Source organism: Protopterus annectens, chromosome 1.part0, assembly GCF_019279795.1.
Source record: "Protopterus annectens isolate FY-2018-M chromosome 1.part0, PAN1.0, whole genome shotgun sequence".
NCBI lineage: Eukaryota > Metazoa > Chordata > Ceratodontiformes > Protopteridae > Protopterus > Protopterus annectens.
Window position 1 is genome coordinate 1,930,296,819 of NC_056725.1, and position 26,647 is coordinate 1,930,323,465.

The following is a 26,647-nucleotide window of genomic DNA, read 5'->3' on the forward strand; positions in this document are numbered from 1 at the left end:
GGCCTTACAGAAGTAGTTTCTCCTAAAATATTTAAACTATTATGAAGGACTGACTGACAAGTAGTATGTAACAGTGCATATCTTTCTGTGGCTTCCTAAGGTGATCTGTAAGGCATGCCAGTTGGTTTTGTTTGGGTTAGTGAATATGTAGCTAGTTCTGTGTATATAATCAGTGTTTTTGTAATTTTTCAACCACTTGTTCTGCGTCCAGTTGGCATAATGGTTAAGGTCTTTGCCTCCTATGCACAAGGTACAAGGTTCGAGCCTGACCTCCGCCCAATGCCTGTCTGGAGTTTGCATGTTCTTCCTGTGCCTCTGTGGGGTTCCTCCCACCTCAGAAAACCATGCTGGGACATCTACTGTGGTGCTTGTTATCCTTAAGATAAGAGAACACAGATCACAGACTGCTCATCATGGCAGGCCTAGCCACTCGGTGTAAAATATGGCTCTAGATGATTCAGTCATGCTGACTTCTTCTTCTTCTGGCTTTTCCCGGTTAGGGGTCACCGCAGCAAATCACCTGTCTGGTCATGATTGGCAGTAGAGTTTTACGGTGTCAAGTTGCCAGCCCGGTGCCCAACTTTCCATGGAAGGCACACACATGCGCACACTTACGCATAGGGCCAATTTAGAGTGTCCAATCCACCTACAGCATGCCTTTGGGATGTGGGAGGAAACCAGTGCACCCGGAGGAAACCCGCGCAACCACAGGGAGGCCATGCAGACTCCACACAGAAGGCACCCCAGCTGAGGATCGAACCGGAGAACCTCTTGCTGTGAGGTGACAACGCTAACCACTGCACCACCGTGGCTGCCCTGATTCAGTCATGTTGACTAATGTTGCCAAATGGGCATGGATAGTTAATGATGATAAGTGGGTTGGGGACCCGACCTATGCCAGGGACCCATGCTAACAGTGGAAGGGATGTATGTGCCCCTATTAATCAGTATGTGCCTGCTATAAAGTCCAGCAGGCATAGGTCAATAAGCTACTGGCCGGCCGGTGTCTAGCTGCCCAGCCTGAGTTACCTGGGATAGCTCTGTTGAGTGAAAGCTGGACGTAAAACCTGCCAAATATGAACTAAGAAATTGCTACACTTAATGTTGTTCAATGACGGGAAGAGGATGACATGATGATATGGAGAAGGCTGGACATCCTATTTATACAAGAGACAAGATGGAAGGACAGTGCAAAAAAGCTACTTGGCTTGGGATTCTTACTCAGGAGGGGGGCTGGCTAGAAATGTTGGGGGGGGGTTGGTGAGAGAGAGGCTTCAGAAAGTAGTGAGGGATCTCATCAGAATTAGTGACAGATTCATGGCAATCAGACTCCAGTATAATGATAGGGCAGTATTCACAATCTCAGCATATGCTCCACAGGAGGAAAAGAGTGCATTCAGACAGCAGTTGTAGGACCTACCAGATAAAACATGAATTGGTGTTGAAAATGGGTGACTTAAATGCACATATCAGGACAGGCAGAGCAGGATACAATCACTGCCTGGGTCTACATGGGTGGGGCAACAGGAATAAAGAAGGAGAGGCCATTCTTCTAGACTTCTGTCTAGCAAATGGCTCAAAACTGCATGTGTGAGGACTACAGAACATATATGTGGCTGAGTCAGGGTTGAAAATAAGATACATAAGGAAAGCTGATGGTGGAATGCAGAAGTCCACAAAGTTATCAAAAGAAAGGAGGAGTGTAGGAAAAAGTGGGAGATAGAAAATAATAATCAGGCTAGGAAGAAATACTGATTGGCTAACAAAGAAGCTAAGAAAGTAGTTGTAATAGCAAAGAATAGGGCATCAGAGGCACTTTACCTCTAGCAACTTCCGAAAAGTGACTCATTAGATGGCACAAAAAAGCTATATCAGGTTCAAGAAGAAAACAGAAAGATGAATAAGATATTCAAACACCGTTCATAAGGGATGCCAAGTCACCAGTCCACAGGACTTCAAATGCAGATGGAAGGAGTATTTCCAGAAGCTTCTGATTGAAGAAAACCCCACAGAATATGTACTGCCCCAGAAGCAGCCTACGATGAAAGAAGAAGAGGAGCCTACCCTAGAAGAAGTAAGAATAGCACTAAGGAAAATAAAGTCAGGGAACGCAGCAGGCTCAGATAAGGTCACAGCAGATATGATAAAGATGATGTGTGAGATAGGGGAAAATGGCTCCTGAGGGTACTCATAGCAGTGGAGGCAGGAGTGTGGAGAGAAAGGCATATCCCAGATGACTGGAGAATAAGCATACCCATGCCAATGTACAAGAAAAAAGAGGACATCCGCAGCTGTGGGCAGTACAGAGGAATCAAACTCCTATCACATTGCATGAAAGTTCTAGAGAGAGTGATTGATAAACAGATACGCAGAGTAGCAGAACGTAAGATGGGAGATGAGCATTTCGGATTCAGATTAGGATGAAGCACTGCTGAAGTGATGTTTGCAGTGAGACAGACAGTTGAGAAGAAGCTAGAGATGAGGAAAGAGTCCATCTGGGCATTCCTAGACTTAGAGAAAGCATATGACAAGGTCCCAAGAAAGCTGATCTAAGCAGTGGTGGTTCAAAGTCCCAGAAAGATTGGTAGAACTAGTGCTGGCTATGTACAAGGATCCAATGGCTCAAGTAAGAACAGTGTTTGACCTCACAGAGTGGTTTCCATTGGGAGTGGGTGTTCACCAGAGTTCAACTCTGAGCCCACTGCTGTTCATACTAGTGATGGACTACATTAGCAAACAGGTTGGAGGGGACAGATCAACAGAGCTGCTGCATGCAGATGATGTGGCATTACAGGCAGACTCTGAACCAGAACTCCATCAAAGTATAGAGCAATGGAATGCAAACCTGAAGGCACATGGAATGAAATTAAGCACAGATAAGACAGTGGTAATGGCAGCAAACTGGGGAAATTAGAAGAAGGTGAAAAGTGAGATAGAAGGGAAGATAGTGGAACAGATAACCAGTTTCAAGTATCTGGGAGGGGTGGTTGAGGGAATGGAAGTCTGAATGAAGAGGTCAAAGCTAGAATCAGAGTGGCTGCAGCCAACTGGCATAGAGTGTCAGGTGTAGTCTATGACAGAAGAATGCCAAAGAAGCTGAAAACTAAGGTGTACAAGACAGTGGTGTGACCAGTACTACTGTATGGTACAGAAACCTGGGCAGTAAATCCAAAGCAGATGAAGAAGCTAGAGTTGATGGAAATGAAAGGCCTGACAAGGGTGGTAGGATGCCCTTTGTGGGACAGATGAAGAAATAAGGACATAAGAGCAGAAGCCAAAGTAGCTCCAATTGCAGAAAAGATCAAAGAGAACAGATTATGGTGGTTTGGACACGTGCAAAAAATCAGAAGACAATCTGGTGAAGAAGATTTGGGACAGACAGGAAGAAGGTAAGAGGAAACGAGGATGTCCATCAAAGAGGTGGATGGATTATGTGAAAGAAGATCTGCGATAGTCAGGCATGAGTGTTAAATAAGGCAGGAGTGTGGTCGGAATCGAGAGAGATAATGACAGTTAACATGATTCCCCAACCCCATGTAGAAAATGGGAAAAAGGGGGCTGATGATGATGATAATTCTGTGTCCATATATATGACATCTAACATTTTATTGTTTGAAGCTATGCCTCTAATGGGACAATAAAATCTGGGTAATGCATAGAGAACCATGCCTCAGGTTTTTCTGCTTTTGTTACCAAATGATACTAAACTTAGCTGAGTGAACCTTTAGTATACCACAGTAATTGGTAGCATTTGTAGTAGTACTCAGTTATCTGCAGTAAGAGAACTAAAGTTATAGTGAATATCACCACATATAAGGAGACAAAATTGTGCCATTTTCAGTATTGCAGCCTTGGTTTTACTCTGCATTTAACAGCAACAATGTGGTTCATCTTGTTGGGAGAATAAAGGTATGTAGCACAACAAATGCATTTTAACATGATTAGGATTAAATTTTAAGGATTTTATCATTGTGAGACAGTATATACATGTGGGAACATTTATAAGAGGACTTAGGCATATTAAGAAGAGAAAGCAAGATAAGTGTAGAGTTTGATTCAGCTATATTTGGAAGACATACCTAGTTAGCGTATGTAAGTTTTGGCTTAAACAGCAGGTGTTTAGTGACATAAAAAGAAGGGAATGATGAATGGAGGAAAATGATTGGCTGCTGGTTTAGGGCAGAGCTTCTGGCCATATAAAATTATGAATATATCAAGAGTTAGAGTGGAGAAATGTTGCTTAGGAAGAGAGGAAGCATGAGGTAGCGATTAACAGATATGATGTAACAATGAACAGGTATGATATAACAAGGAACAGGCATGAAGTTGCAATGAACAGACATGATATAGAAGTGAATAGGCATGATGTAACAGTGAACAGGCATGATATAGAAATGAATAAGTATGATGTAACGATGAACAGGCATGATGTAGCCATGAACATGCATGGTATAACAAAGAACAGGAATGATGTAGCAATGAGCAGGCATGATATAGAAATGAAGAGGCATGACATAGTAATGAAAAGGCATGATGTAAGAATGAGTAGGCATGATGTAACAATAAATAGGCTTTATGTACAATGAGCTGGCATGATATAGCAATGAGGAGCCATGATGTAGCAATGAATAGGCATAATGTAACAATGAACAGGCATGATGTATGAATCAATAGGCATGATGTAGCAATGACAGGCATGATATAATAATGAAGGGGCACGATGTACCAATGAGCAGGCATGATAAAGTAATGAGTAGGTCAATTCACTGGTGTGGATCTCACAACATTTGAGGAACACTGTCAAGCCTGTATAACATATAGCACAGTCAGAAATGCAATTTTAAATAGTGAAATGGTAAAAGATGTACACCAAGCTCCTGGTGAAATGTGGACTCCACATGCTGCCCAAGTCTTCAGGATTGTTGAGACATGGAACTGGGTAATGTTTAGACCTGGCATTTGTTAACCTCACTGACAAAAGTGACTGTGACTCCTGCAAGGTGGCTCACTGGTCCGAGATATTTGTGCAGGGATATTCAGGTGTAGCTGCATATTGGAAAGCACTAGTACTTCCATAATGAAGTCTAATTGTTCCTGAGCCCTAGGCGAGGAATTGACTGCCCTGGCAATCCTCTCTATCCGTGCTCACATGACCCACATACTATGAGATAATTCTCCTGTCATGTTCTCAGTGCACTGTGCCTACAGGCACAGCTGGTCAACAGCCTCTTCACTATCTCAGTGTCTTGATACATGGTTATCAGGACAACCTCAGTGACCTTCACTGCTGTACTTGCTCATGTTAGAGAATAAAGATTGTTAGTGTGGTTTCACTGGCCTGTAATTAAGAAAACAAACACCTCACATAACAAAGACTATCTGTTCAATTGTAAATATGCACAGTACGTATGAAAATAAACTTATTTTTAGCACTTCTTGTGACTTTCGTCAGATTTTTTTTTTTGTACAGCATACATCCTTATTGATGCCATACAAAATCCCAACTCAATTGTTGTGCTAAATTAAATAAATAAATGTACTTTGACAGGAAATCATGGAAACAATGGTAATAATGGCTTACCTGGTCGTGAAGGAACTAAAGGAGAAAAAGGTGACAAGGGTGACCTTGGGCCACGTGGTGAACGGGGTCTTCAGGGACTTAAAGGTCAGAAAGGACAGCATGGACTTCCATCAGAGCTCCAGGTAAAAAGCATTATATATTTAGTAAGCAATATTATGAAATCTGTTTTATTCTATAAACATACTGCTCTGAAAATGTAAGAATTTTTGACATTTCTTCTTTTGTTTCTTTTCCAGCTGTTAAGAGAAATTATATCATGGTAACCAAAATAAGGTTGAATGGGACAACAGACCACACTGCTTTGCCAGGGATGGTCTGCACCTCTCCCTTCTGGGCTTTTGAATATTAGCTAAAACATTGCATTCCCCCATAGCACCTTTTTTAGGCAATGCCAAACTGAAAGTACTTCCGACATAGCAAATCAAAACCAAGAAAATCTAAAGGTTTTACTGCTCAATGCTAGGAGTCTAAACAAAAAACTCCACTCCCTAGAAGCTCTCTTTATCCTAGAGAATGCTGACATCTGTGCCGTCACTGAGACATTGTTTAAAGCTGCAGAGAAGACACCAAATGTGCAAGGTTATAATGCCTTCCACACAGTTAGGCCAGCTACTTCCCAGGCAGGGACTAAAGGTGGAGGTGTCTCTATTTACATCAAAAATAAAAATACTTCAAGGCTGGTCAAACAGGACAATGCCCTTGGGCTGTTCCATGTTCAAACCACCATAGGTAAAATCCAATACCACTTCCTTGCAAGCTACAGGTCCCCCTCCATGACCCAGGAAACCTATACCATGTATTTAAACTTATTAGAAAAACTAACCATCCAACCCAATACCATATTCACGGGTGACTTCAATTACCCCACTATTAACTGAGAATCCTATATGACACCAAATGTACATGCACAGAGATTCCTGGATTTTGAAAACACAAACTCCCTGGACCAGATAGTCAATACACCAACCAGGGGTGCAAATATACTGGATCTGGTCCTCACTGCACACCCCCTACTGCAATACCTTCCTGGGTATGGACAGACCACAAAATGGTATCCTTTGAAGTAAAAATAAAACCTGGACCCCTAACTAAACTTGGAATATTCAGGAACTATTCTAAGGCTAATCTCCTGCTATTAAGTGAGAACCTGGCAACATTTCAAGCCCCCATAAACCCTGAGAACACGGCTGCCTATGCAGAACTGTTCACAGAAGCCCTGTACAAACATGTTGATAGCTGCATAGAGGCAGCTGAACCCACCAGGAAGAAGTACAGAACTAACTCAAAAAACAAGCTACCCTGATGGAATCACAAAATCAATAGGCTGTATTAATAGGAGGAAAAAATCATGGCAAAAATTAGGAGGTGCAGCGCCTAACAGAATAAAAACACTCTCATCAAATTAAACAAAAATCTCAGAGAACAAATAAAGTCTACCAAACCCAAATTTGAGGTAAGTTTGGCCTCCCAGGCCAAGGACAACCACAAAGCATTCTTTAGCTATGTCCACAACCTCAAAGGCAATACCCAATTGTGTGCAGAGCTCATTGTAAATGGAGCCACCTGTACTGAGCCAGAATATATAGCAAACCGTCTGGCTGATAAATTCAGCTCCAACTTTATCCATCTCTCCCCATCAACCTTCCCTCAGGAAATATCATCAAATATAACTCCCCCTGCTATCACTAGAGAACAGGCCTTAATGCTCTCCCTAAGACCAAGAACACCCTATTAATGGGTCCTGACAATATCCCAGGATGCTTTATAAATAGCATGAAACATGACCTATCAGAGGCTCTGTAATTACTATTTAACTGTAGCCTCCAAACAGGGTTTGTGCCTCATGAATGGAGAAAGGCAACAGTCATCCCTCTGCACAAAGGTGGGCTATCTACATACCATGGAAACTACAGACCCATAAGTCTCACTAGTCTTATATGTAAAGCCAAGGAAAGAATTATCATGGAGATGATCAGTAGAGATATAGTAAACCTCCAGACACTGGACCCAACCCAGTTTGTTTCGTCAAGGGCAGATCATGCCTACTCAACCTGGTGGACTTCTTTGAGAAAGTCACCAAAGCAACGGATGAGGGCAAAATCATTCACACTGCCTGCTTTGACCTGGTCAATGCATTTAATACAATACCACATTCAGGCATTGTTGACAAACTCAAGAGGTTAGGTACAAATCCATATGTCACCCGGTGGATAGCCAACTGGCTCACAGACAGGACACAGGAAGTTAGAATTGGGGAGTCCACCTCTATAAAGAGGCCAGTCACAAGTGAAGTCCCTCAGGAATCAGTCCTTGGACCACTCCTTTTTGACATTTACTTCTCAGAAGTCAAGACCAATGTTAGTGGTCTCTGCCTGACTAAATTTGCAGATGATTGAAAATTAGGAGCTGTCATTGAATCTCACAAATGTTCTCCAGGAGGAGCTGACACAGATAAATAACTGGTGTTAGAGCCATTGGCTAAAACTAAATGCCAAGAAATGCATAATAATATCCTTTGGGAAGTCATCCATCCCTGCCAGCTATCACATTGACAACACACCCCTTAGAGCTGACCCAGTAGTCAGGCACTTAGATAGTAGTCTAGCCTTTGACCATCACATGTCTACAATGGTGAGGAAATCATTCCATGCTGTGCAATTATAAACAATGGTATGGCATCTAAGTCCAAGGAAGTCATTGCTCCACTGTATTCAACATTCGTCAGACCTATCATTGAGTACAGTGCCCCACTGATATGTACATAACCAGGCACATCCAACAATTGGAAGGTACACAGAGATTCCTCAATAAAAAAACAGAGCATAAGTAAAATGTCCTATGCAGACCATCTCTAAGACCTATCCCTGTATTCTGTCTCATACAGAGCATTGTCAGACCCCACTCTGATGGAACACCTGCATATTCACAAAGCAAACAGCACCAGAATTACCCGTTCTAAAGACTTAAACCTTGCCTGTGATACTGATATAAATAGAACCTGCTGAAGAGATAGGTATGTATCCCAGAGACCACCCTGTCTATGAAACAGGCTCCCCATCCATGTGAAGCAGAGTTCATCCCTAACCCAATTCAAGTGCAACTTAGACAATTGGATGGGAAACTTCAAATTCATCCCTGGTTTGGCACTTATGGCTCTAATGGACACAGGTAACCCGTAAAAGTTCATCTCCCAAGCACGTGCTTACACTTATCAAGGGTATCAGAAATTGTCAGAGATTTGCGATGCATAGCTAGGCTTAAAAATGCCCTTGTGGTCATTAACGTAGTAAACACATAAACTTATGAACCTATGAACCTAAGAAATGTAATAACGATGCTTTTGTTTATTGAAAAATATTCCCCTGTACATCCTTACTCATGTGTGCTACCTCTCTTAATAACTCTGCCTCTGCCTGAACCCCAACATTACACATTATCGTATGAAAAGTCCTTTCCCTAACAGTGTCACTCTTCAAAGTATGTCTGAAGATACTGATAAGTATTACTTTTTTAGTTTATTGATTGTAAAAAGAAATCATTTGTTTCCTTTTTAAATCAGTGTAGTTTTGATTGTTTATTCAATGTTAGTTAAGTTCAACACACAGAGATCAACATAATAGGTTCATAGGTTCATAGGTTCATACTAGGCTATCTGCCCTGGGGCAATTATAAGCCTAGCCCAATTCTGTATGGCTTACGCCACCCCTTGATTTGAGTATACTGTGCCCTTTTTAAGGTTTAGTTTACTGTACCTCTGTCTAATAGTGACACGGGAGTAATCCCTGGGACAAACCTACGATCCCCCATCCACTTATCGAAATTCTTCTTGAAGAGATTCAGTGAGGTGCTCTGCCTCATATGAACTGTAATTCTATTCCAGAGCGAAGGGAGCCTCTGGGTTATGAACCTGTCCCTCCATCAAGTTCTATTTATTTCTGTGCTGAGGTTCAAGTCCCTCGAGCGTGTGGCTCTAAGGGATTTAGATTTACTGAGGTGGAGCATGTCCATTAATTCTGGATTTGACATAGCTTTGTATGTCAGGCATAGATCGCCTCGAAGTATGCATTATGCAACTGAGTAGAGCTGGAGTTTTTTTAACCGAGCAGCATATGGCATCTGTTTGAGACCCTTGATCCTCTTGGTGAGATACTTTTGGGGTCTTTCTAATTGCTGCAGGTGTCGTGTAAAGTACATCCCAAAAGGGGCATTGTATTCTATGATGGGCCTGATGAGGGATGAATAAAGGGGCACGATTACCTCTCTTGATCTAGATGTGAAACCCTTCGTGATGAGGTGGGCTATGTAGAAGGTCTTTCTAACCACTTTGGCAATGTGGTTTTCAAAGGAGAGATTGCTATCAACTTGGGTCCCCAGGTCCCTAATAACTTTCTCTGTACTTAATGGGTTTCCGCCTATGTGGTAATTTGGGGCACATTGTTTTGCCAAAGGGTATGACTATACATTTTTGGCATTTAGCTTTAAACCATGGCACTGGCACCAGTTATCTGTCTCTGTGAGACCTTTTTGAAGGATGTTTGTGTCAGCTGGAGAGTTGATTATGGCGCCCAGTTTGCAGTCGTCTGCGAACTTGGTGAGCCATAGTCCTCCCACGTTTGCCTGTACCTCGGAAAAGTATATACCGAACAAGAGTGGTCCCAGGACAGAACACTGTGGGACACCACTTGTGACCGGTTTCGAGTCTGACATGGCTCCAGCAACTCTCACTCTGTGGGTTCTGTCTTTGAGCCAGTTTGCAACCCATCTTGTGACATAGGGGTTTATAGTTAAGCTGGATAGCTTATCTATGATGCCCGAGTGGGGTATTGTGTCAAATGCCTTTGCAAGGTCCAGATAGGCTGTGTGGACTGCCTTCCCTTCATCTATGGCTTTGGTGACTGTTTCAAAGAAGTCAACCAGGTTCAAAAGGCAGGATCTGCCCTTGACAAAGCCGAACTGGGTAGGATCTAGTGTCTGTAGGTCCCCAATGTCTTTGTTTATGAGCTCCATGATGATCCTCTCCATAGCCTTGCAGACTAAGCTAGTCAGGCTTATGGGGCGATAGTTTCCAGGGTCCGTAGAGGCTCCACCTTTGTGGAGTGGGACCACTGTTGCTGTACACCATTCTGTGGGCACATATCCTGTAGTGAGGCTGAGATTGTATAGCTGTTTTATTTGAGGGATTAGTTCCTCTTGTAGTTCATGTAGGACGCAACCTGGGACGCCATCTGGTCCCATGGAAGCAGTGTTTTTTGCTTTGGAGAGGGCAGCCTTCACCTGAGCATCTGAGATGTTTGGGAGGCAGCCCTCTGCCGGGATAGATACTTGCTCTTTTGGGGAGGGGTGGAGAAGTTTGCACTGAACCTGTCTGCCAGGATATTGGCGATGTCTGTGGGTTCAGTGTATTTTTTGTCATTTAGAATCAACTCAGAACAAGTCTGGGAGTTGCATCCCAGGTTTCTAACATAACTGAAAAAAGCCTTATGATTGTCTGTGCATCTATGTTTTTACATGCCAGTATTAGAGGATATAATCATACAGATATTTGTGATTGTGTGTGTGTGTGTGTGTGTGTGTGTGTGTGTGTGTGTGTGTGTGTGTGTGTGTGTGTGTGTGTGTGTGTGTGTGTATACATATCTGTTTATGTGTATGTATACATGCATTCATGTATGTATTTTGTGCGTGCCATCTATATATCTATATCTAACTACCCCTCCACACACACACACACACACACACACACACACACACACACACACACACACACACACACACACACACACACACACACACACACACACACACACACACACACACACACACACACACACACACACACACACACACACAAGTTTCACAGTATAGAACAACTAAATACAAACCCATCTTGAGTACTGGAGGCCATTGTGAAACTAATGACAATATGGCAGTTTCTACTGTCTTTAACAAGGCCTTTATTACAGAATATAGTGTAAATTCAGGACATCTTAGAAATATCATCAAGAATGAATGGGAAAACTTTAGGGAAATTACCGATTTGGAAAAACTTAAAAACAAGAATGTGGGTATAGTTTATAAACGGGGTCGAAATATGAAGAATTTGTTAGAGTGTCGACCCCAGACACGTTATAAATCCAATAAAAGACTGGGCACATACAAGTGTGGTTCTTGCAACCAGTGTCAATACATTTTAGACAGTGACGTATTTTTTCTATCAGCTAGAAACAAATATATTCGATCTACCAGGTATTCTAATTGTAATGCACAGGGGGTAGTGTATTTGGCTGTCTGTTTGGTGTGCCCCGCATTTTATGTGGGCAAAACCGAACGCACACTTAAAAGGAGAATTTACGAACACACATATGAGATGCAAAAGGCTAACTCTAAAAATGCTCTTTTTAGACACCTTAACACTTGCCCCAGTGCTAAGTTTCGGTTTTTGGTTTTAGAAACAGTATTTAAGGAACATAGGGGTGGACCATGGGAAACCCGTTTAGAATACCAAGAAACCTATTGGCAAATCTTGCTCGAGTCTTATAGGGAACCAGGTCTTAACGATTACACCTCTATTATGCCTTTACTTAAGTTAAAGGCATGTAGTATTTAATATGTATGTATATATTTTTTAGAACAATGTATATGATAAATATTCCTATTATGAGGTTTATACATACACATCAAATCATATATTCACTTTGACATCAAAGTTTTTAATATATTTACATGTTTTATGTGTATTGTATGTATCTATTTAGATATTATACTTTTATGAGTATTTCAGGGTTTTATGTTATGTTTTTTTAAACTTGGAAATGTTATTATACATGTCCATTGAATGATTGATTCATTGATTGAATGATTAATTGATTCATTCAGTATATAAGACCTGCATTACACTTGGTGTATTATCTGAAGAAGTCACAGTGTGGACGAAAACGTGTTTTATGTGGATTGTACCTTCGTTAAATAAATTCTTTCGTACCAGTTTTTGGCATTTCTTGGATATTTATTGGAGTTTCTCCCTTCTGGCACTGGTTTTTGTTTTCTTTGGTTGTTCGACTACCAGTGTTTTTGGCTTCTTGTTGTGTATACTTTACACTAAGCTATGCTTTTATACGTCTCTCCCTCTTCCTTTTCTTTAAGTACCTATGCATTTACACAGCTACAAATTTCATTTATACTCTTTTTGTTTTCCTTTGCTATGGCTGTGGGAGAGTGAATGCATGAGGGAGCCGAGTTGAGAAGGTGTCATAGTTTCATTAATTCATACAATTATATCCTTTTAGCTGCACGAGCACGTGTGTGTGTGTGTGTGTGTGTGTGTGTGTGTGTGTGTGTGTGTGTGTGTGTGTGTGTGTGTGTGTGTGTGTGCGTGTGTGTATGTGTGTGCACGTGTGTGCACGTGTGTGTGTGTTTGTCTATGCCTGCATGTGAAGTTGACTTGTTGACTATAGGATTCTTTTGATGCTAAGCTATTGTTGGTACAACACTTAGCATAAAAAGGAGTTACTGTTTTACTAACTTTACATCAGAGTACAAATACAATGCTTATTTTTCACTTAATTTGTGTCAGGACACTACAAGATTTATTCATCTTGATGAATATATGTCATTTGATTTGTTGTCTTTCAGTAATTCATACCTGGTTAGTGTTTGTATGTGTGTGAAGAGATTATGGTGTTGAGGGTTAACTTTGTCTGCACTATTCTGTTTATCTATTTTTTTAATTAGTGTATTACTTACTTTAAGTATTCTAGAGTTTATCTGTTGCAACATTGTAGTCAGAGCTTATAATGCACAAGGTGATGTGGGCTCTCATAATGGGTGTTTGGAGTGATAGCTGTTTTTGAGCCATTAATGGTGATACATTCAGCATTGCTCAGCATTTGGAGTGACAAGTAACAATTGACAAGACTGAAAGTTTATTGCTGTAAGAGGGATCAGTCTCTGTGGCCAGTCAGAGGTTTTGTGTTGCTTGACAGTACACAGAGGGTCTCATGGGAAAGGTGACTGTACAACACAACAGCTTTTGGATTTTGAGGCTGCCATGTATGGTCTACTTTGTTTAATTTGTGGAGCTTCTCTATAAATTGTGTTTATGGTTCTCAGCTCTGAAATCCATCTCTTAGTTCATTTGAGTTTTTTTTGTATGTCAGTGTTTTAATAGGTAACGCACTCACCTTTGGTGCTAAAAGATCAGAAGGCTGTGGGTGCCATTCCTACCCTGAGTGCTTAGATTAATTTTCCATTATTGACCCTGTAGTGCAGCCAATGGGGGGGGTTGCTGCACTACTGAGTGCTTCATCCTTCAACTGAGCTGTTAAAGTAGTTCTCCATCTGCTTGAGTTGGTGGTAGCTCAGGCAGATATAAAAGACAACATGGTGCTTATCAAAAAAGAAGGAGGCTGCGTTATTTAAACTTCTCATATATACATTACTTACACATTTTTCATATTACATATTATCACATTTGTTACCTGTCATATTTACTTTATTCCACATTCATAACTACCTATACATTCCATGGTCCTGTCCACAGTTTTCTTTCATCTACTACCTTCTTTATTTCATACACTTTCTGAGAGACAGTAATGAAAAATATTTTTAGCTCAGCTTCATCAATTTCTATATTTCTAAACTGTGCCATTATCTTTTTATGTTTAACTGTATATTTACATTTTTTGACAGATTTACCCAGTAATTAATTAAAGGGCCTAAAAAGGTCCTGCTTCCACATCATGCTAATTTGCTATTCACAGACATGTTAGCAGAAATGAGGAAAGAACTCATTATCTCTTAATTTGCATGTCTCTGAATTGCAGTTACTACCATGAAGTGCAGACCATTGCTGATCTGCATTCATGGTTATAAATTGCTGCTCATGTAAACACTGGCATTCATCCCTAGTCACATTCTCACACGCACACACACACACACACACACACACACACACACACACACACACACACACACACACACACACACACGTCTGTCTCTAACTTGGCTGCTATCCCATGGTTCCTCTCTCCCCCTTTCCCTTTAATAGTTGAAGTGCCATTTTGGCATGTGTCTAGTATGCCCAGTGGCTAGTGTACCTACCCACCTTCTGATTGCCATAATAGTTTAAGTGCATTATCACAAAATTTTAGTTGGCCTTGTGGCTAATGACCTCCATCCCAATCCCTCTACTGCTGTGCATGTTGTTTTGACACATTTGTAGACTCCCTGGTGTTGAAAGCTTTCCCACACCCCTGATCCCCATACTGTTGTATATGCCATTATGGCACATTTGTAGACTCCCTGATGTCTGCTATATTCCCCATCCCTGACTACCATACTGAAGTTGGTGCATTATGGCACTTAAAGGTAGATTAGTGTTTCCATCCCACCCTGATCCATGTACTACTGTCAAGTTCAGTAATGTGATGTGGTGGCACCAGCCATGCTGTTCTACATGGCTAAACAATTTCTTGAATCTCTCTATGTATAGGTGCCCTCCTGGAGGTGGTTCTTGGTGAGAGACACATAGCTAATTAACATATGCCTCTCCCCATGGATTGTCTCATTAGCATTCAGCATGACTGCAGAGACAGGCCTATGTGCTGCAGCATGTCTTCATGCTAGAGCAATGTGCAGCACTTTGTTAGACCATTACTGAATACCAAAAGGTAACACCTGGCAATATGATCCATCTCTTTTTTATTTTACTCTTACCATCCATTGAAATGTAAACATTCCACCTACCAGTTCCTGCTGGATTTATTCTCCATTGTGTACCTTTGTTCTTTTTAGATTCACTGTTACCACTGCTGTATATGAATGCTTTTGAAGAATAATGACTTCTTCTGTACCCTTTTCTTCATAAACCAGATTCTTCATATTTCTTGAAGCCACTGTGCATGTTGTTAGAACTAGTTACTTTTCTAGCTGAATGTGGTGCTCCATCAATCTGCTTCACTCCTTTTACCTGATTTACTACTGTCATTTCCTCTTCTGCTTTCTACTCGCCATGTCTGAAATGCTTTAAACTACTACTCATTGGCATCTTCTGGATCCTCTCTGCTCATCATTCACAAAAGTACTGAATTCTCTGGACCTGCAAAAGCCACAATGTTAACTTTTTTTTTGTATGCTTGGACCAATACAGCTGCTGCCTTGCAGCAATCTGAAGCACTAGCAGCAGCTTTTTGGTGCCACCTCATTGCTGGAAAACAGGCGAAACTGCTTTATTTATATATATATATATATATATATATATATATATATATATATATATATATATATATATATACATTATTCTACATTATTCTACATTATTTATTTACATATTTTTGCAACATCATATCCATCCTGTTTACATCAGTTCTACAATTTCTGAATCAGTAATACAACACACTTTTTGTATATACTTCTCCCAGTTTCATTTCCTTAATTTTCATCTATCCTCCTTAATGCTTTTTCCACAACCATTTTCTAATTTCTGCAATTACATCTTCATCTCTCCTGTTTTTGTTATACATTAGTCCTTTATACTTTCTTTTCCACAATACCCAGACTGTAACAAATAATATTTTATCTGCTTTATCAATTTCCTCATTCCTTCCTTTTCCATATTTACCACACAGTATAATTTCCATATTTATTTCCTTTAAGCCTTCCCAGCTATATACATTTTTAAACCTTTCCCCAAAAGACTTATTTATTTTACATTAAAAAAAAAAACATTGATTTGCATTTTCCTTTACCTTGCAGTCATAATACATTGCTTCTTCTATTGCTTTATTTTCATTTATTCTTTGTTGAGCAGGTTAGTTCCACTAGGCTAGTAGCTGCTTTTCAGATGAGACCCGAGGTGGTGGAAATTTGGCCAGGGCATCATGGAACTTCCTCTTCTCTTTTTAATAGGTGCCATGGGATCTTTTATCTCCACCTGAGCTACCACCTACTCAAGTAGATAGGAGCTTGGTTTAACATTTCATCTGAAGGACAACACAATGAGGAATACAGCACCCACCTTATGCTGCAGTGTCAGAAATTGAACTATGTGGTGTAGGAATAAAACCACAGTCTTCTGCACCAACGGTGAGTGAGTGTACTACTTGTTATGCCACTGACACAACTTTCACATTTCCCATAACAGGTAACTTATTTAACAAAATTCTTCAGAAAATAAAGTCCCCAGCTTCATAGAAACCTTCACACATTTTCCTTTTTCTTGCATTATAGCATTTCTAACATAATCTGGTACAACTATTATTATGTCCCCTGGCATACACTGTTTGCAATAATCCCCCAAGAGGAGTTTTAATAAGAGGGGAAAACAGTCTTCCAGATCTCATTTAAAATCCTCACCAAGCCATGTGCATTATGATTGTATGGAATTACCATGGCTTTTATGATTGTAGGGAATTACCATGACTTGTGTTTTATCACCAACCTTGCCTACTTCACTTTGTGGATTAGTAGTGTTCAAACCTATGCCAGTGCTGTACAAAACTGGTTGAAATCTAATTTTTCTCTACTTTGCATAACTTCTTTTTTGCTTTTAACTAACACATTTAATGGCTAGATCATTTCTAAAAAACATGTTGAATAATATGTCTGTTTCCTTTGTTAGGTTCCTGTGATCACTAACAGTCCTTGATAACCTGACCATTTGTCCTTTAATAGTCCTTCTCTTTTCATGTACAGGGTGACAACTGTTGTAATGAAGAAAGAAATTAGAATATGTTTTCTTCCTATATATTATGGACCCAAAACAGGAATTTTCCTTGTCCTTATAGAGGCATATGTCTAAGTATTCCATGTACTGCCAATTCTTTCTGTAAGTCAGTCTTAAAAATGTTGTTGAACTGTTCAGATAATCAATACATTTTTCAATAAGTTCCATACCACCTTTCCATAAAAATCAGTATATCATCAAGGAATCTGTAATATGGTACCAAATTACTAGAAAACCTAGAACACAATACTTTGTTTTCCTCCCATTGGGCCAAAACTAGATTAGTGAAAACAAATGCACATTTGGTGCCCATCGCTACATCGGAAGCCTGTCTAAAGTATTCCCTGTCAAAGTATAAGAAATTGTTAGTTAAAACTATCTTCAATAAATCTACTACTCACTTTTGTAATTTGTCAGAGTTTTATTAACACTGATACATTCCCTGAACATCTGGGAATGTTTATTTTGATTCATACTGTTTTGGAATGCACTGGAACTAATATCAAGTCCAGCACAATGTAACTGCTGCCATGAAGCATACTGTATTTGCATACCTGTATTCTTTAGTCAGTAGTGCCATGTTGTTTTCATATGGATCTCTGTCTCCTAGGTTGCATTCATGGCTTCCCTGGCAACTCATTTCACAAATCAGAACAGTGGAATAATCTTTAGCAGCGTGGAAACCAACTCTGGAAGCTTCTTTGATGTTATGACTGGTAGATTTGGTGCTCCAGTGGCAGGTGAGTTAAGATTTTATTAATTATAGTTACCTATTTTAGGCAATGTATCCATATTTTTAACATTACTGAAAGAATGCTGTTTTCCTCTTATGTCATCTAATAACTAGCTATGATCAAACAGTACATAGATAGTTCATATCTCCTATGCTGCCATTAAATTCTCATAATTATCAGAATCCTCTGTCTTGGCAGAATTTGTACAAGCTATTATTTAGTCTATACCCAAAGAATATGCTGATTAGAATTTCTTTTGTATCTAATATATTGTGAATATACATTTGTGATTATACAATGTAAGACAGTACCTTTCCATTACAATATCAGGGTGCTTCTCAAAAATAATAAAACTAATAAGCTAGCTAACTGAAACAAAACAAAATAAAGCACAAGCAAGAAACTGCACCACAATTCAAGCAGTCACTTTGACTTCAGTGTAAAAAAAAAAAAAAAAAAAACACAATTTGACACCATAATACTTTAGCTAAGAGCTTTTGTTCTTTTCAATACGGGCTTCTTCAGAGCTAAAACAATCATCCTAACACATGATTTAAACAGTTCGTTTAAATTAATCACATAACATAACTAAAACCAAAACTATTTCTTAAAGTCTACTCAGAGGCGATCTTTGCTTAACATACAAGGCCATGTCAAACCCAGAGCTGTTGGACATGCTACACTTAAAGAAATCCCAATCCCTCAGAGCCACACGCTCCAGGGATCTAAACCTTGTCATCACAATAAACAAAACATGCTGGAGGGATAGGTTCCTGACCTAGAGACTCCCCAGACTCTGGAATAGATTGCCCATACATGTCAAGCAGAGTGCCTCTTTGGTCCTCTTCAAAAGGAACCTTGACGATTGGATGGGAGAAAGGAAATTCACCCCTGGGATCACGTCAGTCGCCCTGCTAGACAGGGGTCCAGGGAAGTAAATAGTGTGGGAAGAAATAGCCAGGGAATTGTTATGGCTAGGCTTGTATAGGCCCTAGGGCTGATAGCCTAGTACCGACCTTTGAACCTAAAGTAGTATTCTGAAAATTAAAAAAAATATTTTTTCCTTTTTCTTTTTTACTAATTAATATATCCTGCATATAAATCTGCTAGTTCAACTTCAAGAAAACTATTGATGTCACCACTAAATGAACTGTATGTCACAAAATAAACTACAAAAATACAAACGTCTTGAAATTTATACAATCAGATACATGTTTAGCTAAAGCATTTGTGAAATCCTTATTTTTATAGCAAACAAATGTTCATAAATTTTTATATAACATTTTATTTGTTTTGCCCCCATAAAAGCACTCACATCATTCACAAGTTGCTCAATATAATATGCAAGTAGAATTACAAGGAAACCTATTTTTTGCACAAATCTGCTTCTTTATTATTCTTTAAAACTACATTAGAACTTTTGTTTATAAATCTACAATATTTGCAATTATGATAACAAAACATTCCATTCCTTTTCAACATACCACTATCAGGAATGTTTTCAAACAACTTTTCCAAATTGTAATTTTTCTTATAGATATATCTTGGTTTAACTATCACCACTGATCTTAAGTCTCTGTTCCCTAAAGTAATGTTCCAATTTTTAGTAACAGCTTTTTCTAATATTATTAGCATCCAATGAAATGGGAAGAGGAAACGTCTTCATTAAAGATATATCATTAGGCTTCTTAGTTTCATTTTCTAGCCCTGATAACAAAATAGGAGAAACTTAGTACTTCTCAGGTTCGCTATCTCCTGAATAATATCATCCAAAAGGGCGTCATGATAACCCCTGTCAATAAATAACTGTTTAAGATAAATAACTTCTCGATTAAACTTTAAGTCACTATTTTTTTACAATGGTAATATTTCTTGTCTTAATATAGACAGTTTGTTACAATCCTGTACTAATCCTTTTGGATTAATTGCAGCTGGACAAATGAACACTACTTCAGAGAATGCTTGTACATCACTTAAGATCTGCAGGTAGCTTGTATGTGAATTTGAAAAAAAAGAATCAAGTTTAAAACAATCACACTTGAAATATTTTATCTTGAGTACTGTATTGCAGCAAAGCAGTGCCATTCAGGTTGAGGATGTTTAAATTTCTGAACAGACCCAAAGAAAATGATGTCTTTTTTTGCACCTAGTTGGTCAAATTGTTTAATAATACTGGAACTGAACTGATGAGACTTCTAGTACTGGATTATAAGGACAAGTTAAATTGTCTTAAAGATTCAATTAATAGATAGGCATGCGGCCATTATTCTGCATAGAAAACAAAGGAAATTAGCAAGGGATTTAGAAATGTATTATAATGGCAAAGCCTGTCCATTAGAAGGACATTTTAGTCAAGATGAAATATTTTGTGGTAAGGAAAACAGGGCAAACTCTAGACAATTCAGTCAATCATACAAATGACCTAAGCTAGTCATGTTTTGGTTTCAGATGATCAATACAATGAGTCTTTTCTTTTATTCAATGACAATAATGCTGAGCAGGGTCCCAATAATTCAGGACAAGTGTTGAATTTTGGAAAAGGTTTTGATGGTCCTTTGTAATCCCTCCCCCTTTTCAGAATGTAACACAAGAAAATGTGAGAAATCAAAGTTACCAGAAAAGGATACAGAAAGGATGAAGAAGGGGCAGGGGTAAAAGGAAATAGAAATTCCTTAGCAAATACTTGTCTTGTTATCAATTATAGTGATTTTAAGTTAGAAGAAAAACATCTAACTATACTAAAAAAATATTTCTTCTTTGTGCCTTTCAATAGAACAAATGTGGCCAATATAGTTAAATATTTGAAGTTATATGTATGCAAATTGAATTTGCATTGCATTTTACACAAGGTTAAAGAATTATCTGAAGGGCCATTAAATGTGTTTAAAAAGAAAAGCACATACAATCCATCACTACATCACACTCTTCAGGTATTTTCTGAGACATGTGAGCAAGATATTCGGGATATAATGAATGCTTCAGTTTCTAAAAAAAATCATAATATGACAGCATCTGAGAGGGAAGCATTGTTTGAGATCAGGAATAGTAAAGGCCTTAAAATAATGAAGGCAGACAAAGGAAACATTATTGTTTTTATGAACCAGAATGATTATAATTCTGTTTTGTTTGATATGCTTACCAATAATGATTATTATGAGCAGACATCTATCAGTGTTATCAATTTGCATTTTTGCAAGTTGGACAAGTTTTACTTGATTTACTACATCAAGACCAAATAGATCTGCATGTGTTTGAATATTTAAAAGTGGTGTTTCCAAAAATGGCTAGATTTTTAAATCCCTGAAATGCATAAAAACAGTAATAAGGTTAGTTTACCTTCATTTAGGCCAATCATTGCTGCTGATCACAGTTAAACAGAAACTGTTTCTGTATTTTTGGATTCTATTTGGTCCAGAATTCTAAACTTAATTTAAAAGACTCTTGGGCACTACCAGACCTCTCAACCAATCGGGGACAAATTTCAACAGAATCAGGGACAAGTCAAGAAAAAATCAGGGACACTTTTAAAATATTAGTGCTATTAACCTGAAATATTGACAGAATCAGAGCATATGAATTAGTACACATTTTCTGAAGTAAAAGAAGTCTGTAACTCTTAATTATTGTCATTATTCATTAAGTGTAATTCACCACCTTTCCTTCAAAAGTCACTAGTTTTGGGAGGGATTAAGAGGGACAGAGCTAAATTTTGAGTCAAAATCAGGGACGTCCCTGAAAATCAGGGACAGTTGAGAGGTATGGGCACTACTTGATTTGTTGCATCAGTATAAGTTCACACATCATGATCATGAAAATTAAGTTTTACCTTACCATCTTTATATAGATGTATATTAGAAGAGGTTAGTATAGACATTCTTAGAAAATATTTGTGTATGTTTTCTAAATATGATAATGGATTTATAAGTACAGTTTGTACTCTCATTAAACTAGTTTTAGACAATATTTTTTGTCTTTAACAACAAATATTTTAAGTAAAAAACAGGAAGTAGTTATGGGTGCTAGAAAGGCACCCTCTTTTGCTATTATTGTTATAAGTTTATGGGAGTACAAATGTTTAAGTTCACATATTTTCTTCAATAAAATTTATAGGAGATATATTGATGATTTTTTTATATGGGAAGGTAAGATATTTGAACTCAACAGATAGATTATGGATTTAAATTCTAGTATTAATTTTATTACTTTTGTTAAGGGTAGCATAGGCAATATAGTTAATTTTTTTAGATGTTGGAATAGATGTTAGATGTTGGAATAGAGTTACATGTTGTTAACAACACATTCCGTAGTTACATCTACAAGAAATCAGGTTTTACCATTAACTATTTAAATTCTGATAGTCAATGTCCCAAATTTATTAAGAAAAATGTTATGAGGGACAGTTCTTTAGGCTTAGTCACTTAGTTGCTATTGACTAAAAGTTTACTCAAGAAGTTATTTATCTCAAACATTTATTTATGAGCAGGGATTATCATGACATCATTTTGGATGATATTATTCAGGAGGTAATATACCTGAGAAGTATTAGATTTTTCCCTATTTTGTTATCAGGTCTAGAAAGTCAAACTAAGAAGCCTAATGTACATCTTTAATGAAGACATTTCCTCTTTCCATTTCATTGGACACTAATAATGTTATAAAAGCTGTTAATATAAATTGGAACATTATTTTGGGGAAGAAAGACTTAAGTTCAGTTGTGGGAGTTAAACCAAGACATGGTTATAAGAAAAATTACAATTTGAAAACGTTTTTTGAAAATACTCCTGACAGAGGTATGTTTAAATGAATGGGATGATTCATTGTCATAATTGCAAATATTGTAGGCTTATAAACAAAGGTTCTAATGTAGTTTTAAAGCATAATTCTACTTACATATTTTATTTAGCTACTTGTGACTCATGTGAGTGCTTTTATGGAGGCAAAACAAATAGAATGTTAAGTAAAAGAATTTATGAACATTTGTTTGTTATAAAAGATAAGGATTTTACAAATACTTTAGTTAAACATGTAAATGGTTATATTAATTTCAAGAAGTCTGTATGTTTTGTAGTTGATTTTATGACATACAGTCCACTTAGTGGTGATATCAATAGTTTTCTTGAAATTAAAGAACTGAACTGGCAGACTTATTTGCAGGCAGATAATTTGACCAGTTTGAATAAAAATATTCATATTAACTGTCTTTTAAAATAATAACATATACAGTTGTTTGTATATGTATTATTTGTTTATGAATTGCAGTTAATATATTAATTAGTAAAAAAGAAAAATATTTTTTTTAATTTTCAGGATACTACTTTAAGAAATAGTTTTGGTTTTAGTCATGTCATGATTAATTTAAAAGAACTTTTTAAATCATGTGTTAAGGCCATATTTTTAGCTCTGAAGACATTTGAATTAAAAAGAATAAAAGCTTTTAGCTGAAGTATTATGGTGTCAAATTGTGTTTTATTTTCTTTTTATTTACACTGAAGATGGAGTGTCTACCAGATTTGCTGTGGTGCAGTTTGTTGCTAGTGGTTTATTTTGTTTTGTTTTAGTTTTTCTGAAAAGTGCTGTTTGTCATTGGTTTTCTTAGTTATAAACTAGTTAACTAATTAAGTAACTAGATACTGATTAAGGGTCTTGCAGCACATCAAATTAACCTAGAATATGAAACATTTTGCTTAGCATACATTTTATAAATATATATTTAGATATACATATATAATATATATTTTTTTTATTATAAAGCACTTAATTACATTTACCTGGGCTGGAACATACCCCTCAATCTGCAGATATTGAAAATAGATAGAAATAGATAGAAATATTTTTGAAATTTAAGTACATTCAAACAAAAATCCATCCACTTTATTAACATAAAATTTGAATACCAAATAGCATGTAGTTCTTCCCACTTTAAAATAGGAAGGTAAAATATTACATAGAGACACACATTTAAGGAACTATGAAATAAAAAAGTATGTAAAAATATCAATATATTATCATAGTCATAGCATGCAATAGTCTAAGTAGCTCTACAAGTAGTACATTTCCTTTTGGTGCTGAAAGATTTGAAGGCTGTGGGTTTTATTCTCAGGGAGCTGGATTACATTTTCCAGTACCAACATTGCAGTGCAACATAAAGGGGTGCTATGCTCCTAAGTGTGCTGTATGAGATGTTAAACTGAGGCCCCATCTGCCTGAGCTCAAGGTATCTCACGTGGATACAAAAGATTGCATGGCACTCACTAATGTTATCTGGTGTCTGGATTTCTCCTATTCTACTAGTCAGTGTATAAATAAATAAATACATAATGTAAAATCTGTAGACATTAATGAATGATACTGCAACAATCTGCATTTATTTTTTGTTTCTAAAAAAGGGAGAGGTAACATGTGGGCCCTCTTTTTAATTATTGGGGCATGGTAGGTTGATCATATGGTTTAGTTTCCTGTTTACTAAACAGCTTCAAAATCATGCGAGTGTTTGGTGGGGGTGGATAATATTAAGTTTTAAACTAAGCCCAAAATAAGTACTTACCTCCAAAACAGGTATAGTTGAGAGGTCTGGGCTAGAAATATTTGACAGCATGCACCTCCCATGAGTGTGGTTTTATGAGTTGGAAGATTACTGTCATCATAATCATCACCATATTTATCATTTCAATTAAAATGGGTTACAGGCACATATATCTAATTTATCTATATCAGTTTCCTATATACTGCAAGACATCAATATCTGTTGAGACAAAGCAAAGGAATACTAGAAATTGGTAAACATCCTTCGAGTCAGCATAATTATATAATGCTGTGTTGTTTGCCAAGAACATGCATGACCAAGAGATTAAATATTGCAGAAATTACCTCAGCTGAGCTAAGTTGAGATCTGCTGAGACAAATTATGTATATATAGATTTTCATCGTGTTTCACTGTTGCAGTCCTAACCAATGGGTTATCAGGCTCCCGGTAGACCTCGATCGGCCAGAATACCAAAGGTGACTAATAATGACGTCAGCTGTCGTCAGTTGTAAAGGACGTCAGGACGTCCAATACAAAAGGAGGCAGCTGACGTCACGTCCTCAATCTTCCTTGCCACAGAGCCTGAAGAAGAAAAGAATTAGGAAGTTTTTGGATTTGCCTCAGCATAAGCCTTTGGCTATTCCACCTGTGTTGGAAGTGGTTGATGATGTTTTTCTGGAAAATTCCTTGACTCAAAATTCGGTTCCTCCTGCTCCCAGAAAACCTGACAGGTACTATAGAGTCCCTGATTCTCATTTGTTTCTTTTGAGGAATCTGTTGGCTGATCCAGAGGTTATTTCCCAAGGGCCTAAAGGAGTTAAGGCCACTGTTATTAAAAATCCTATTCCTTCTGACAGGGGATCTAGGAACCTAGATAGGTGGGGTAAAACGTTTTATACTTCTGCCACTCTTGCTATTATGTCTACTAATTGTCTTTTTCATATGCTGAAGTACCAGCAGCACACTTTGGAAGCTATTAAGTTTAGGATAGCAAGTGTGCCTCAGTTGGTGGAGAGTAAGGATATGCAGGATTTGTTGAATTCTGCCAGTCTTGTCATTAAACATTCTTTACATTGTGGTTTTGACATTCTAGAAGCCTCCTGTAGGTCTACAGCTACTGGCTCTGTTATTAGAAGGCACGCCTCCTCAGAGAACAGCCCCTACCAGAGTCTGTCAAGGCTAAGCTTTTAGATGTAACTTTGCATAAGGACAGTCTTTTTGGCAGCAAAGCAGAGGAAGTTCTCAAGAAGATGGAAGACAAGGCCAAGTCTATGCAGACAGTTAAAGACTTTCTGCAAGTTCAACCTCCTCGCTTTAGCAGGAATTACCCTTCTAAGATTTGGACGTTCTCTGATACCAGCAGACAGAGCCATTCTAGGACTAGAGGTTACAAATCTTTTAGGGGACAGGTGGCTACCCCTCAAAGGTCTAAGCCTGCATCTCAATCTAAACATTCTCAATGACTCTGTCCAACTTCTGCCTGTTCTTGCCTGCCCAGAGAGTCCTTTAGGGAGAAGGTTGGCCCTTTTTACAAATGTCTGGGCCAGCATCATGGACGACAAATGGGTACTCAGAACTGTATCCCTAGGACACAAGTTTTCTTTCCACACCTTTCCAGTACCCAAAGGATTCCTGGATGCTCCTGAACTCTTTCTTGATAATTCCAAAGTTCAAAATGCTCAGTTTGCAGCAGTTGCTGCCAATGTTAGAAAAGGATTTCTGGCTGGTAACATTGGATCTCAAAGAAGCTTATCTGCACATCCATTTCAGGGAAAGTTGCAGGCAATACCTTTGTTTCACTGTGGGCAAGCAACATTATCAATTCTCTGCGCTGCCCTTTAGCTTATCTACTGCTCCCAGAGATTTCACAAAGTGCCTGGCTCCAGTCATTGCTTTTTGCAGGCAAAAGAAAATTCAGATTTATCCATACTTGGACGACTGTCTAATTCAAGCAAATTCTCAGGAACAGTTGTTAAAGGATCTAGAATTTGTAAAGACTCTTCTCTCTTCCCTGGGTTACACTCTCAACATGGAAAAATCAAAAATGGTGCCATCCAAAGAGATAACATTCCTGGGAGCAAGTCTGAACA

General features: G+C 38.2%; 1 protein-coding gene across 1 annotated transcript in view; it reads left to right on the plus strand.

Moving 5' to 3' along the window:
* C1QTNF3 (C1q and TNF related 3) overlaps positions 1-26,647 on the plus strand; it is a 512,031-nt gene that overhangs the window by 219,157 nt on the left and 266,227 nt on the right. The window contains exons 3-4 of the mRNA XM_044070220.1: positions 5,549-5,703; positions 17,911-18,040. Coding sequence (XP_043926155.1) covers positions 5,549-5,703; positions 17,911-18,040 — 285 coding nt within the window. The remainder of the gene's footprint in view (positions 1-5,548; positions 5,704-17,910; positions 18,041-26,647) is intronic.